The 17504-nt window shown below is 26.1% G+C and overlaps 1 protein-coding gene and 1 long non-coding RNA gene across 3 annotated transcripts in view; one reads left to right on the top strand and one right to left on the bottom strand.

Moving 5' to 3' along the window:
- The window catches only part of LOC114121243 (uncharacterized), a 52050-nt gene that overhangs the window by 9616 nt on the left and 24930 nt on the right, over nucleotides 1-17504 (bottom strand). The window contains exons 2-3 of the mRNA XM_050203344.1: nucleotides 11694-11819; nucleotides 3432-3638 (exon numbers count right to left, since the gene is read on the bottom strand). Of these exons, the coding sequence (XP_050059301.1) occupies nucleotides 3432-3638; nucleotides 11694-11757 (271 nt within the window). The 5' untranslated portion in view covers nucleotides 11758-11819. The remainder of the gene's footprint in view (nucleotides 1-3431; nucleotides 3639-11693; nucleotides 11820-17504) is intronic.
- LOC126550858 (uncharacterized) lies at nucleotides 3502-10746 on the top strand. 2 transcript variants are annotated; one of them, XR_007604902.1, is made up of 4 exons: nucleotides 3502-3644; nucleotides 7036-7819; nucleotides 9362-9455; nucleotides 9913-10746. It is a non-coding gene; the product is annotated as an uncharacterized LOC126550858 (long non-coding RNA). The 2 variants fall into 2 exon arrangements; XR_007604901.1 differs by having other exon boundaries at nucleotides 9362-10746.

Raw genomic sequence — 17504 nt, 5'->3', positions numbered from 1 at the left:
TGGCAGCATGATAATATATTATCAAGTTGGCTTGTGGAAGGAAGTGCACCATGTATCGTAAAGTTATTTAATAGTACGACGCTAAATAAAGTGCCGAGTAGGAAGCTTAAATGAGGAGGTTTAAGACGCGTAAACACAATGAAACATATTATAGTAAGTTATACTACTATATTATCATTATACATATTTTTTATACTTAAATTAAATTACGATATTTCCATAAATAATGTCATACAGTATTTTCTATTAATGACAATTAATTAATATATCAATAAACAGTTGATTTGATATTGTAAATCTTTACTATATATTTTAAACCATGTTAAATTACGACCAATAAATTAATTTTTATTTATTTAATAAATTTAAAAAAAATATAACATTTTTAGATTTTTCGATTCATGGACAATTATTTATATTTTTTAAATATCTGCATAGAAATCAATATATATATATATATATAGACATACATTAGAACTGATATATTATTTTTTAAATTAAAAATATAAGATTACTTATTGGCTATTGGTATAGTACCTACTAGAATAGTGTCTGAGTAAATATTTACATAAGGTAATACTTTTAGTTGTGAGATCTATGGTACAGTAAATTCAACTACACATCTCAAAATCTAAATTTATGACTCAAACTCTCTTCGGTACGTCGTAACTGCCCGCGAATCGTGGCAATACTATAAAATATTACTTTAATTCCGCATACAATTTTAACCGTTTTATCAATCCATATTCTGTAATATGATAATTAATTTTATTTTTATATACATTGACATAATTTTTTTTTATTTAGTATAAAATAATAATAATAATAATAATAATACAAATTAAAACAAAAAAACTACATTTACATTTTAAACATTTAGTAGCAACCCAAAAACAAATAATAATTTTTTCACTTTTTAATTAATCTTGATTTTGATGTATAGAAAACATTGTTGGCTTACACGTAATAAGTATAGTACTTTAATTTTAAATATTTTTTGTATTATAATTTATAATTGTTTATAAATTAAAATATTATTAAATTATAAAAGTTCTAGTTATTTATTCTGCCTGTATACCATTGATATATATTTATATATATGAGAGAAATATTTAAATTTGTACTAAATTAAATTTATTGATTTTTTATTTCTCAAAACTGTTTTCCATTTTGTGAAATGGCAATTTTATTTAGAAAAATAGTTTTTATCTATAGACATCACTGCCTTTTAGTTGTAAATTTAATTTATTTCGACAGCTAAATAAAAATACCCATCAAATTATTATGATTTAAATTTTAAATTGATTATACTAATAAATAATTAAATTTTACTTTGAGTAGACCTCTGTATAAGATCTAACAATTTTTGAATGAATAGGGATTATCAATACGAGTTTTTTGTGAATTAAGTATAGTGTACCAACGATTCGTGGTAAGATTCATGCGTACTTATATAATATTCGTATATAGATATTTCGTATGAATAAATTACTATATAATACATAATATTATATATACTTTACATCAACAAAATGGCCCATCATGGTTTATCGAATTGAACGAGAAAACTGGAAAACACGGCGAGCCTTCCTCTGTATAATATAATATAATATTACAATATTATCCTTCCGGTGAAACTTAATCGTTGGTGTATATGAACATTCAGATAATAATAATATAAAATTAATAAATTGCACCGACGCTCATATTCCACTATAACCATAAATTAATAAGAATACATGATAATATATCATATTATCATATATTGACTCATCTTACAAAACTGGCGATAAATATAATACGTATTTAATTTATATAGGACAATTTACCAAACATGCATAGTCCCCTTTATCTTCAATATTGCAGTTATTCTAAATCTAATTTTTAGAATTTTTAAGCAAACTTTAGAGTTTAAGGCCGAGTTTTAAAATTCTTGATACTTTCATTTCGATTCATGGTGATAAAAACTTTTGTTTATTTTTTTAATAAAAAATAACCTTTTCCACTATATAGTTATTTATTGGATAATTTTTCTGAAAATGTTAATGTGTTAAAATTAAAATTTGAACGAGTAGTTATCTTCCTACTCTATGTCCGAGGTCCACTCGATACTTACTATAATATAGTAATATTACTATATTATAGCAGAGCGTTACCCACTTTACTACCTTTTTTTTTAATTGAAAATATAGTCTTTGAGTACAATATTTAAACATTACAACAATCAGAATTTGAATGAATGCATTATTAAATAAATAAAATTGTGTTAACCACGCTTGGTGATTCATTCTGAACATTAAAATATATTATAGAGTAGCCGAATGTTATACAGTATAATATAATCGTCTCTTGCAAAGGGTTTGGTGGATATTATATATATGTATATATACTTATAATACACGATGTAGGTACCTAAGTAGTTTCCAAATGCACAACACACGCGTATTTTATACTTGAATATTAATATTTCGACTACTTAATAATAAGTATAATAATATTATGCATATAATTATGTGTACATCTATTATAGTAGTCGTATATATATTGTACGATAACTACGGTGTGTGTTGTACCAGTAGTTATAAATAAAATATTTATACGTGTGTATATCCGGGCGCAAGGTGAGTTGCTTATACATACATATATATATATATATATATTATATGTTATACTATTATAAATAAATATGCGAACCTATTGCATATATGTATAAGATAATACACGCATTTCCGTTCAGTTCTTGTTTTATTCACAGTCCGCACGCCCCTGTAAATTTTTTATTCATAGCTGGCATCAACGATCGCTACCACTACACCTTTGCAGTTCTCCGGTAGTCCGGTACCATTACTAGCTGTTATTCACTGAATGCCGTTGAGTGAAACACACATTATTTATTTGTTTTATTTATATTTGTAAAGTTGATACAAACTTAGACAAAAATTGCGGAATATAATCATCCATATAAGGAAAACAAAGTTATTAATTTAAATTGATTAACAAGATAGTATATTGGTAGGTATAGGAGATTATATTTAAACTAAAATATAGTTGGATGATAATATATAGAAAGTATATTACATCGTATATCTTATGATTACAATTATTCCCTCGATCGTATAGTCCAAGAATATAACCCGTCAAATGAATAAAGTACATGAATAAAGCAATTAAAATAATATTATGTAATACAAGAGGATCCACCGAGCATATTCACTTCTATTTTTTTAATTTAATAATGAATTTATTCAAATTCTTGTGATAAAAATTTTGAAAATTAGATTATAAATAGCTGCGTTAGATATTTAAGAAGAAAAAAGAGGTTAGTATGTTTTGTAAATCGTTCTACCTAAAATAAACTTATTAATATGGACTATACAATATAATGCCCTAATTATATTAATGTTCTACGTATTTTGTTTGCACAAACTTACCGAGCGGCTGATCACTGCTCTTCCAAATGGAACTGTACACCGTGCCAGGATCTGTTCGCCGCCATTCACCCCGCCAACCACGACGCGATATGGCGCTGTTGTTATTGTTGATATTGTTGTTATTGTTGTTGCCAATACTTGAGTCCAGAGGCGATCCGGCTTGTGGTTGACTTGCAGGTTGTCCTGTTTGGGGTCTACAATTTCCATCTGCGAGTAGGTATAAATAAGATATTATATAATTTGCAATTTTAAAAAAATGACAATACAATAAAAAGTACAAATAGTTATACGAATAACGTAATTACTAATTAGATGTAATATTATAAAAGTGATCAATAGTTATCTCTATTTTATTTTGTACAATTCCCTTTATTTAAAATACATACATGAATTTTAAAATGTTACATTTTGGTTATTTAAGAATATTGTTTATAATAAAATATCGATTACAATAATAAATATGTTCATTTTCAGTGCACTCGTTCATTTGAATTCTACTTTTTAATTAGGATGATAAAAAGTTTCCTAACTTGCATAATATATAAAATATTAATTGATGTATCAGTGAAAATTATGATCAACAACTTAAATTTTTATTTGTAATGTGCACCAACGACGTTGGGACATATAGACTTAAAGAGATATAACTGTTTTTTAATGCATTACAATAGAATTATAATTATATTATATATATAATTCAATAAAAACTAATAAAGTGTTAACATTATTCAAATTAATTTTAAATTATTATTAAGATGGTATTTTTTTTAATTTATTGTATGAAAATCCCAATATACTAATCATATAATCTTTGTTTATGAATTATTTTGTCTTCATCAACAAACAGAGAAGTTAATTTTTCTTCAGATATCGATGGTTTACCGAAGATCTAATTTTAATGTTTAAAATATTTGTTCACCTTCACATATAATACAAATGCGAGGAAGTAAATAATTAAAGAACATATTTGAACCCTATGCAAAATATATTGCTTAAGTTCGTTACTGTGGTTAGTTTCAAAATAATTTGAAATATTTCACTACTCGTAAGTGATTCAAATATACATTTTTCAATTTGACTATGCTTCTCCAATATTTCAAAATACCCAAGAGTACTTGTTATTGAGAAAATAGGTATTTAATTAATAGCTTTTAGTTCATTTAATATATTATTTAATAATATGCTATTAAAACAATTATATCCAATTATATTATAGTATACGTGAAATGATTATTTAAAATATACGAGTAATAGAATAAGTTTTAATATGATGAATTAATGAATTATTATTGCAGTATTTGATCTTCTGACTGGTGGTGATTAATTACAACTATGCCCACAATTATACATCAAAAACACTAATGGTGTTCAAAGTAGAAATATTGAAAACGATCGCTTCCGCGTGTTACAAGTTCAAAACATTTATACAACCATAATAAATATGAATTAATTTACAATACGTCGAATTCATTTTAATGAAAATTGTATTAATCCTTCAATGATAAATCGATAATTTAAGTGCAAATACTATACCCACATACATCTTATTATAAGTATACAATAATGTCTAGTGGGTTCCAAACTCGGTGTTCCAATTATTAAAGAATAATATATGTATTTTTAAATATATAATAAAATATAGGCCCTAAATTATAAAATTCAACCAAGACGTTTATTTCATTATTATTTAATTTGGTTTATACATTGACGAATTGTTTATGTAAATTGTTATGAAAGGATAATTGAAAATTATGTCATCGCTTAAATTATTAAAGGTTACGATGATTATAACTTTGTGTTCAAGTATTATTGAAAATTAATAGGATTTAAGTATTCATAAAATTATTTTTTATGAAACCGACATTAAAATATGAATATTACATACTTAATACATAAAAAAAATCCTTATTCTTATCCTAAAAATAAATGAAACTTACTTAAATAAATTACTAGCAATAATAAACTTAATGATAAATAATAACTGATAAATTACAATGAGTTTTTTTTAGTAAATGTTTGCCAAAAATAGACCAAATGAAAGCGCAGGTATTTGTAGGAAAAAATGTCATGCAAAACTAAAATTAAAATATTGTCCGGTAAATTGAATATTCAAAGAAAAGTTAATTTTCATAGTTATATTTTACTTGACAAATCAACTTTTCTAATTGTAGGTTATTTAAACCTTAAAATAAAAAAGTTGTAATTGAAAGTTCTCAGAGAAGCAATCTGTTTGATTACTTTTTAGATTCCGAGAAGAAGGATGATGAATGTATTGATTTTACAATGACGTGTGGTTTTTTAAAACTTTTTTTGTGTCATTATATACATTTTGTAATAGAAAAAAATGTTTAAATTTTCAACTTGGATAGTGGTTTCTGGGAGAGGTTTCCAATGCCTATACAACGAGTTATACATGAGACTTTGAGACTTGACACCTATTATATACAGCAGAGCAACTGCCTTGGTTTTTTTTTTTTTTGGTAGCTTATTTTAGATTAAAAGTGGAAGTTAGAATACTTTGCTTTTATAACGGTTTATGACTTATTTTTCTACGCATGTACCAGTCGTCTTGTTTTTGAGTTAATAACGTGAAAATGGAAGTATGTAATAAACACCAGCTTTTAACAAAATGGCTTATGTTTTTGTTGTCATTTATAAAGGCAATAACCTTTTTCCGGATTTTAACGAAATGTTTTAATAAATAATAATGTTTATAAATGATATAATATTCAAAATATTTTAACTTCTTAGTTTATTATTGAATTCAAAATGAATACATCTACTATAGTGACCCATTCAATAATAATATACATTCGACAATTATTATAATAATATAACTATTCGATTATTGTTTCCAATATTTTTGTTTCATGGTAAGATATGTAAAATAATACAAGATTTTACTTATTATTATTTATTATTATAGCAGTTCAATGTAAAAGTACATATTTAGGAATTCACAATTTTACTTTTTAGTGTTTGAAGTAAGAATATTACGAAATCAGAAACTCGTATGTAATATAACGATTTTTCTTCAAAAGATTTTTTCCGGTAACTCTGTATATAATATGAATATAATTCAATTGCAGTAGGTATATATTATTATATTCAATTATAAGAGTTGAATTTTTAACAAAAATCGTTTAATACTATAAAGACTATAAAGAACTATACAATGGGCATTAAGTTGATCGATATACAACAGGACAATTTTTAGAGATTAACTAATCTGAGATGGCAGAAGGGTAACTCCATTATAAGCCTTAAATCGGTAAACCTATTCTTGGCAGACATTCCGTACCAACCTGCGTAGTAAAAAAAGCAATGTATAGAAACTAACACATCTCTCTTGATGGTCTGATCGCCTTTAACGCATTTTCTATTTGTCGCTTAAATACAGGTATACACACACACACACACACACACACACACACACACAAGCATACACTTAAATGAAGAAAATGTATTGTAAAACTTTAATGTGGCTCTATGCGAGTAAAGCGTTCGAGCAATTATTTAATTCGTTTATACCGTACGAGAAATGCAGTCGTTAACCGCACACTAGTCTTTGAGAGGATATTAATTTATATTTTTTTTTCGTTAGCACCAAATCCCGTGAAGTCTGCAATAAAATCTCACATACCTGCCTAACATTTGAGCGAAGTGTGTGTGACATGAAACTACTATCTCTGATGCAGGATTGGACACGGTGACACTACGACAGGATTACAGGAGCAGGATCCGCCAGGACTTGACCCCGTCGTCGTCACCAGGGCATTCTGTAATTTCTGGCACGGTCATTTGTCATTGGAGTTTTCCGGTTGAACGTCATCAATCATGGTCTTTAACATTGTGTGCGGCGTGCCATCCGTCCGCCCGTTCGTTTTAGGACGCACGCGCGCACGATAATGCGACGACATGCTGTCATTATGCGCGTGTGTCTCTGTGTGTACCTACTACGGTCACAATGACGACACGCCACTAACTGGCGGAGCAAGAATAGAGGCGACGGCGGTGGTCCCTTGTGTTTTCACACGCGTTTTCGTTCACACGTATCCCATTACTACGGTCTTATATACATATTTATACCTGGTATATACCTGGTTAAGGGTTATGCTGTGGACGCGAGCCGCACGTGACCGGCTGTGCGGGGTCGATATTATTCAAATCGTTCTACCACGACGCGTGGGCGTTCGGCAATCTGGACTGCTAAACGATTTCTATATGATAAAAATAAGTATAATAATATCATGATAGGTGTGTAACGACTGCCGTCATTTGCAGTGATGGCTGCAAAACCACCGGCGGTTACTAAAACCGTTCGAACACAGCACTACATTCGATGTGTGCTCATGTGTGTTTTCAATGGGTCACATATGTCCCTCCTGGTAAGTGCATATGGCTATATAATAGTACCCAACAGTGGATAAAATCCGTTAATATATTATGTTATTATGTTAATAGGATAAGGTATTCGACCATAATATCTTATTCCAACCCCTGTGACCACCATATCCTCTAGACTCTAAAGGTTATGATAATGCATATTGCAGTTAATATAATACAAATATCCCGTATGAGTTTCGTAAAAGAGTTAGTGAGTTCTGAGAGAAGTCCGATTTTCAGAAGCACGATAATCGAACTAAAACGATTTTCCGTCGAATTCCTATTGACGCCCTTTGCGTCGCTCATTTTCAAAGCCGTTGATAGTACCTATAGTGTCGTGATGGATTTTTGCCGAGTTTTTTTACTATGATGTATATATACATAAAAAAAAAAAAAACAAAAACTAACGCTCGTCGATTCATCAAAATGTCACACGGTCGCCCGTAGTTGAGAACGACGCCGGCAGAATGTTTTTGCGTAAATAGAATCACGTGAGACAGAATATTTTAAACAATACTTACACCGGTTGTAATATAATACAGTGTGTTTAATTTAATAACTCATTCTTTATTCATAAAACTATGAATATTTTTAAATATATTTTGTTACATAATTTCGTGTTATTGAAAATAATAAATAATATGTACATATTGTACGCCTTTAAAGAACCTAATTTATTTGCAAAGGGATAAAATAAAATTTTTTTAAAAAAAAATCAATTCACTTTTAGGCTTATTGCAAAGACATCAATAATAGTTAAGATCTTTTTACAATTTGGATATTAAAATGTTGGTATATCAATTTTTAAAAATTTTAATTTATTTTTAAAAAATGTAATAGAATAGAGAATTATTATAATAGGTATATTACATAAATTAATTATGTATTATTATTATAATTAATTTAATTATACAACAATAGAAATTAAATCAAAGAGTATTTATTATTTTAAATTTTAAATATTGTTTTTATTATAATGAATTAATTAGTTTAAATAAATAAAACCAATAGTTATCCAAGACATATATTTACAATAGCAAATTATTTTTTTTGTGGAAACTTTGAGATACATATAAAGTGTATTACTTTTTTTTTTTACAAGTAAAACGAGTCTAGCTAATAGACATTTAATTGAATTTTATTTTAAAATTTATACTTTTTCCTGTTGCTTCGTTTAATAATTTCATTGTTCAAAGAAATTTAATTTTATATACATTTCTTTGTCTTTATTCCAACCAAAAGCCTTACACTTTTAACTTTTATAAGAATAAGATTTTAATTTTAACCTTTATTTTTAAATTTAGTCCAGGCTAAAAAACTTTCTTTAAACGTTTCTATTTCTTTTTTGTTTTTTTTTTACTTTATAACTTCAATAAAACATTTGTTTAAACTGTATTCTTATATTTTTCTTTAATTAGTGCATTATTATGATGTTAATGTTATTGTTATGAATATTTTTTTGCCACTTCCAAGACATAAAACAATTTTCATCACAAAATATAATTTAATTTTCGTATTATATCACTATACTGATTTTATTTTAGATACTAGACAGTTAATAATCATTAAACGTGCAAGCCATTCTTAAACAGATGAATCACTAAATGTGCCTGTGAGGAATTCAAGAAATTTATGAAGGTAACAAAGAAAATTGAGTTGTCAAAAATAGATATTGAGCTGTCTGAATTTCTCTTTGACCAAATATAAGATAGGTACTATGTAATAATGGGATTTTAAAGTAGATGCGATGGAGAGGTTTACTTTCATAATAAATGGTAAAATCCGAAAAAATAATCTAAATATTTCAGTGGAACAATTGTGTAACTATGGCATCAGTAGTAGTTCTTCACTTTTAAGCTATATAAGATTAATAAATTTTTTTTTTTTAATCTTGAAATTTAATAATGAAAAAAACATTATACACTAAACATTCTCCGTGGCGTCCCCAGTCGGTTTATTTTTGCTCTTGTTCTCCCATGTATTTCATACAATACTATTTATCTTTGCTTTTATCGGTTTGCTGATAAAATATTCACAGGATTCCCGTTACTGTGGTGGTAGTGTAATGCATATCTAATGGGAAATTTACCGGTAGGATTTCAATTCACAAGAATAGAGGAGGCCGTACGGAACAAATATGAAGGTGGTGGTTGTTTTGCAATAACAGTTACAGAAATTGGAAGAACCGGCGGAACGGGAAAGTTATTATACGTATACCTTAGCCAACGGTTGTATTGTACTGCTCTTCCGGTGTAAGCTATGATATAAATTATTGCTAAGAGCGGACAACGGCAATATCGTTTTCAAAACTATCGGTACCTAACCAAAACATGGATACATATATGTAGCATCGGTATACACCTACAACCGCTGTATCAACTTTGCTATCCAGTAGTTACGTTGAAATATTTTTCAACCAACATTATCTGTTTCAAGGTAATTTAGTTAATAAGACCGTATAATATTATGTATCCTGTATACACAATAATATGTAAATCAATTTTATTATATTGTCGTGCAACGAAATAATTAAAATAATTATTTAATCTTAAATGTGATTGTTTCTGTAAAATTAAAACAAATAACCCGAGTAATATGCGACTCGTAAGGGCGAGCTTTTAGTTTCATGTTAAATATTTATGTGTAAATTAAACTTTTAAAACCGGATATTGTTTACATGCATGCAATTCAGCCGTTTTCCTTGAGGATTTGAGAAGTATAATTCAATGAATCAAAAAAATTGAAATAATAATTTTATTACAAAGAAATGTATGTATTATTTTGAACCACAAATATGATAAATTATGTACTTTGAAATAGCTTCAGGGAAATTGTAATCAAATTAAATAAGTCACTGATATTTATTCTAGAATATTATGCGTGTTAAATATTATTTGATATATTATTATACATCAAACAGTTGTATAGGTTCTGCCATAATAAATGTACAATTATAATACAAATTAAAAGTAAAAACATGTTAAATAAAAATTTTAAGATTCTAAAAAAATAAATAGTGTTTATTTTAAAATAATATTTTTTTTTTCAAGACCAAACAGAATAATAAATTTAAGACTTTTGGACGTAAACAGAATCTCAAAATACATATTATAAATGTATATTTATTAATTAAAAATATGTTATTATATTATAATACTCCTACAAAAGTATTATTATAATAATATACTACAGGAGTATCAGATATGTAAAGTATTTATAGTTGTAGGTCTATTATAATAAACGACTCTATCTGAATTGGTTCCCACTGGGATACTTATATAACATCATTTCAGGTCCTATTTTTGAATAGAATACCGCTTATAACATTTACGACAGTTTAATACCCTTGCATAATAAGTACCAAAAAAAAAAAAAAGATAAATGTATTGAATAATAAACCAGACATAAGTTGGTAGGTAGATATTACTTTTAAATAATTTAAATATTAAAGTTTTGATAAAACCTAATGTTAAAATTTTATAAGTGTTTATTTATATAATTTAAAAACTTAAACGATATATTTTAAAACAAGAAAACATCTAAATAAAAATCCTAATCTAATCGCGGGTATTCATTTGAGACATTTTGGAACTATCAATTTCAATTTTGTAGAAGTTTACAACATACAAATCTAAATTCATGATTTAAAATGATGTATGTATCTAGGTTAAGTTATCGAGAACTAAATTGTATTACATTTAAAATAACAAAATTGTTCACTGCGTGTATAGTTATAACGTAAAATACTGCATTTTTATTTTATGTTACTATAATATTATAACCGTTACTAAATGTATAATATAACATATGATATATTATGACGTTTGCGTAATTATAATATCGTTTTGTATTTTAAATCAAATATGGTTGACGTACAATTATTTACGGTTATGAATATCAGTATCAGCAGTACATGGATCACAAATGGTAAAGTCTTCATGGTTACGTGGCATTGTATATTGTTGGAAAAATACTGCGTCCAAACTTCCAGCTCAGCGTCATCTGCAAAAGGAAACAAACATTTGTAGTCTTAAAAAAATAAAATCTTATATTTACACGGATTTTATTTTATTTAATAATGGTGTTCTTGATTTTGTTCACTCAACCAATATATATATATATAGATTTTTACGATCACGGTTTCTAGTCTCTTGTGCACACAAGGAGTTTTATTAATAGCTGATGAGACACGTCTTCAGATGAGTACAGGGACTTCCCAACTCATGTTGACCGAAATGCATATAAACTGTGCTATTTTATGTCTGTATATTTTATTCCAGTCTGCACGTCGATTGAAATATGAGTTTAAGTACTAGGATGTAATTCAAGTGAGTAGTAAAAAAATAATAGGATAGGTTGAAACTAGATCGATACATTTATACGACTTGGTTCTAATAAGAAATTTTATTTAAGCAAACACAAATAATATTAAATATTTGTTAGAACTTTGTAACAAATCAACAAAATCGTTTTTAGTTCTAATGAAATGTAGGAATATTTGAGTTACAAAAACATTTATTAATGCTCAATTACATTAAATATTATATTAATATATATTATTGCTTAAAACTTGAAATTAGCAATGTCAAATAATTTATTTATCAGATGTATTAATAATTTACGTATCATTATTAACTTTTCGTCGTTATTTAATTAATATTATATTTTGTTGATTACAACATAACGTAACATTCGCTCTAGTAATTACATTCAAATCGATTTTAGTATACTTATTAAGCACTCTCATATACGCACATACCAGATAAAGACTAACATTAAAATCCACTTTGTACTTAAAGCAAATAGTAATTAGCTACAATAAAATCGATTTGGAATTATATTAACTTGATTTGAATAAATACCATAGTGATTAAGTATAAATGTAAACATAATAATTAAATTTTAATAAATTACTCAATAAACAAGTAATTAATAAATATTGTATTCGCGTGGACACGATTATGAAAAAGTTTAAAATGGGGGAAGGGGGTCCAATGTAAAGGTAGATTATAAAATAACGATAGTATCTGTACGTGACGTTTGAACTATTGCAGCAAAACGTTACAAACCCGCTTTATATAATGTGTTTTCAATATATTTTAGTAAAAATTCATATTACAATAATATTGTATAATAGAACAAAGGTTTTCAAGAACAATAAATTGAATAATATTAATTATACAATGTATTTAGCTATAGAGTTTGACAAGCGCTTGTTTTTACCATGGCTTACATTGAAACCACGAAAACGTATTCAAAAGAAAAACAAATTACATCGAAAATCATATAGGTATTATGTCGTTATAGATAGATTTCATTTTAGAAAGCAATTATTGATCGAATACAGTTTTTCAGCATTTTAAATAGCCGTGCAATGCTTTAAGAGTCTTAATAACTGACTGATTTTAACTTTTAAATCTCTATATTTTTTATTGTATACATAAAAAAACCACAAAAAGAAGAATACAATTAATAAGAATGTTAACACTATACTGGAAATATAAGTATAGAATTTAATATTCTTAATAGGGTGTAAATAATTTCACTAATAATACCAGTCTGTAATTTATATTTTAGTTTAATAAACTCATTGACATTTGACATTGACGTAATTAATACGGTTAAACAATGGTAGCGGTTTGATTCGCAAGAAAACTAAAATTCCATTAAATAGTTAATCCAGAGTTTGAGGTTCAATTTAGAATCCTGTTCAAAAGTTTTGTGTGATTTTATCCATTTTATTATAAATTATATATATATATATCTATTCTCTATAATATATAATAAATATGCCTTTTGCAAGGAGTTTTATTCTTTTTATTTTAAATTAAAAAATAAATAAAATGATAAACTATTGGAGACGACTTTGAACAGAGCAAAGTTAGTCAAGTGGTTATTTAAATTTAAAATTATTAAATAAATTATTGTAAATTTCCAAAAAGTACAGCATATAAAATTAAAATATTTTCCAGTGAATTGAATTTAAATATAGATAATTTTACATTTAATCAAAAAGTAATGATTATTAAAATTTATAATGCATCAGTGGCGTATTTACGGTGGGGGCAGGGAATGAGAGAGATATATCTCCCCCTTGACCTTTTTTTAGCTAATGAAATATTTGATGTATTTATTAATTGTTTAAATTTTGAATAATATTTTAATTTTAGTCCAGATTGAATAGACTTACTAAGTTTCACATTCATAACAACATAAGATTAGATGTTGAAGAAATTATTGACAAAATAGCTAAAAAAAACCTTGAAGGCTACAGTTTGTTTTGTAAATATTAAATAGGTAATAAATGATTCATTATTTAATATGTTATAATACATTATAATTATTAGATTTATGTACCTACTACCTATGAACATATATAATTAGGGCTCTGATTTTAAAGCATATATACTTCTTTTTTTATAAATGAGATAGAGATCTAATTTTTATACATCAATTCGTTTCAAGTCATTCTGATTCCAAATAAATCATTTTTTTTTTTTTTTTGCTTTTTTTATATAAATGTGTTTACATAAATATGTTTATTATGCTATTGCAATAAAAATAAATAATTAATAATTAATGTAAAAACCCAGAATGCGGTTATTGGATTATTATGGTTTTCGTTATCAGCTTGTTTATTAAATGTATTAAACGTACATAGATTATCGATTTACATATTATAGTCTGCAGTACATATTCGGTCAGTATGCCTATAACATCGATATCGATCGTTTCAAAATTTAAGATTTAGTGTTGTAATTTGAAATCTCTTGTATAAAGTATACACCGATCACTTCATTGGATGTAGATAGTTCGTGTTCTATGAATAAAAATAGTCTGTCGGACAATAGAGTCAGTTTCACTACTGAAAATCTAAGGATATACATGGTAAATAATTATTTTTTTAATTTTTAATTTTTTTTTTTTTAAAAAAAAAAAAAAATAAATATGCTTCTTTTTGCATTTTTAAAACAATTGTGTGGTTTTTTTGTTTGTTATTATGCTTTAAAATCCGAGCTCTACATATAATATATACTTGGTATGCAGTTATAATAAATTGATAGTATCTTCATATATTTCGATTGGAGAGAAAAAACTATTTTAGTCATATCTCCTCCTCAAATAAATCCATAATACGCCACTGTAAATGCATATTATACAGAATTACAATCACAATACACAAAATATATTTGATATCTGTAATAGAAATAAATTAAACCATAACTTTAACTCAATATTATTTTAAATACTGTAATTTTAAAAATTAATTATAAAAATAGAATAGGCTGAAGTAATTTTTTTGATAATCCAAATTGCTGATACAAAGGTAATTGAAAAATATTACAACTTTAATGATAGATACATGGTTGACATGAACTTCTTCTAATTTCCATCATACAATGTGTTTATGCTTGTACTAAAATTAAAGCTATTTATATGCAGTTAAATAATTTAAAATTTAAATGTATTAACAAAATAAAGACAGAACAAGTAAATTAATTTTAAATTTAAGCGTATTTTTAATTTAAAATACATTTAATAAACTAATATGTAAATAATTTGAATTTATCAAATGATTAACTGTTACTTAATTTCGCAACTAATTTTCATAAAATTCTATATTTATTTTCTGTTTCACATAACTTAGGCATGATGATTTAATATAGTATTATATTATTATATTATATTTAATATTATATTAAATTGAGTATTTATGGATCCAATTAGAAATGTATGCTTCAACGCTCAATATAATACATAAATATTAAATATAATACGTTGTGTTGCCTAAGTAAAATATCCTACAGTGAAATTCGAAATATCTCCAATACTGAACGATTTCAACAATCATGCATCAAAAGTTCTTGAAATCAAAATTAATAAATCCCATTGGTATATAGGGAATGTTTTATCAAATACAGAGTTGCTATTTTTATTTATAGCGTTATTCTGTTTAATATAATATGATAATAAACATTTCATGTTTGTTTTTCTTAATGTCAGTATACGTCTTATTGTCTATTTGATTTGGATATAGTTAACAGTTATATTGATCGGTGTGATATTTGTTTTCTCGTTCTACATCCTATTGGGAGCTAATGTCCTGTTGAGTATGTGTATACACATTATACAATGAAGAGTGAAAGAAAGGTTCATACATCACCTTAATAGGTTTAAAATAAATATTTTGATTGTACATTAAATAAGTTGTTTTTTGAATCATCCAACGGTATGTAAAAATAATTGCGAAAATGGGAAAAATAAAATAGTTGAACCATTCTGTTTCACAAAAAAATATATATAACATAGGTATATATGAAAAAATTGAGATCAACCTGCTATTTGATCGTTTTTTATTGTTTGGAATTTATAGTATTATAATATCATTATTTTTAGCTATAAACATACCAGTCCTGGCGATCAATACTTTTTACTTACAGTCATGGTAATCGATTAAACTTAAGTAAAGTTTTTCTAAACAATATAAACTACAATCAGTTTTTAATTGTATCATATTAATTATTGCATGAATTTCGTTAGTTAATGTGGCCCATGAACCTAATTAAGTTACGATGTTACTACCGTAGTTGATATTACATTGCCCAATATAGAGCAAGTTAATACAATATTTATAATTTATTCAATTTTTTAAACTATAGTATATGGGTATGAACTAAACCTAATATATTCATTTTGGAGAACGAAAAATGAACTTTTTTTAGTGTCCTAAGTACATATTTTAAGAAATCCCTTTGAATAAAGCAAAACAAGTCAGTGTGACTTGTCCATATGCTCAACGGCTGAAACATTATTATAGAAGTACTGACATAAAAATAACCGTTAAATTAGCCCCGATCTTAATATTACCTAATTAATTCGAATACATGTCAATATTTAAAAAAATAATTACAAATAGTTGTGAAATAGCTTTTAAATTTTGGAATTCATTATTTTTATTTAAATTAATTTATAAGTTTTTTTCCAATCTTCTAACTATTTTAGATTCGAAAATAAGCCAATATTTTTCAATCAAACAAAGTTTTATGTGAGGAGAAGGGAAACTTCAATAAACATAAATGAGACGATATGACAAAAACTTTGGTTATTAATTTTTAGCAATAAATACACTCGCCACGTATCGTAATACGTCATACGTAGGTTATATTTTAAAATGCCTGAATACATTATTATTTTTCAGATAAAAATACAATATATATATATATATATTATACTGAAAATGCAAGTCATTTTGAAGGAGTATTTGAAATTATATTTGAAATATAACTCACTCATCCAGCTTTGAGTGAAGTATGTCATAATTATACGTACCACGTATGATTATGGTATCGTTTTAATAAATATGAATTTTATAAAGTGTTTTCTACTGTTTTCTATATTCTGTAGATATTTATATATATTGTATTGTACACGTTGTGCTTCATAAAAAAAATAAACACATAAAGAATTCACATGTAAGAATAAATTGTTTCATTTTCATTTGTGCATAGGTTCTGAGACGTATCACGTTAAATCATAAATGAAACATTTTAATGCGTCACACAACGTCCACGTGACTTCAAGATACATAACATACTGCTTAAGTATTTCACTTTTAATGCATTGATAAAATGTACATAGTAATTCATCTTTTGTATGGTATAGGTAGTTAAAAATATGCATGTTAAA

The sequence above is a fragment of the Aphis gossypii genome, chromosome 3 (genome assembly GCF_020184175.1).
Source record: "Aphis gossypii isolate Hap1 chromosome 3, ASM2018417v2, whole genome shotgun sequence".
NCBI classification, from domain to species: domain Eukaryota; kingdom Metazoa; phylum Arthropoda; class Insecta; order Hemiptera; family Aphididae; genus Aphis; species Aphis gossypii.
Note: the sequence above shows the minus strand (reverse complement) of the source record. Positions and strands in the feature narration are given on the sequence as shown.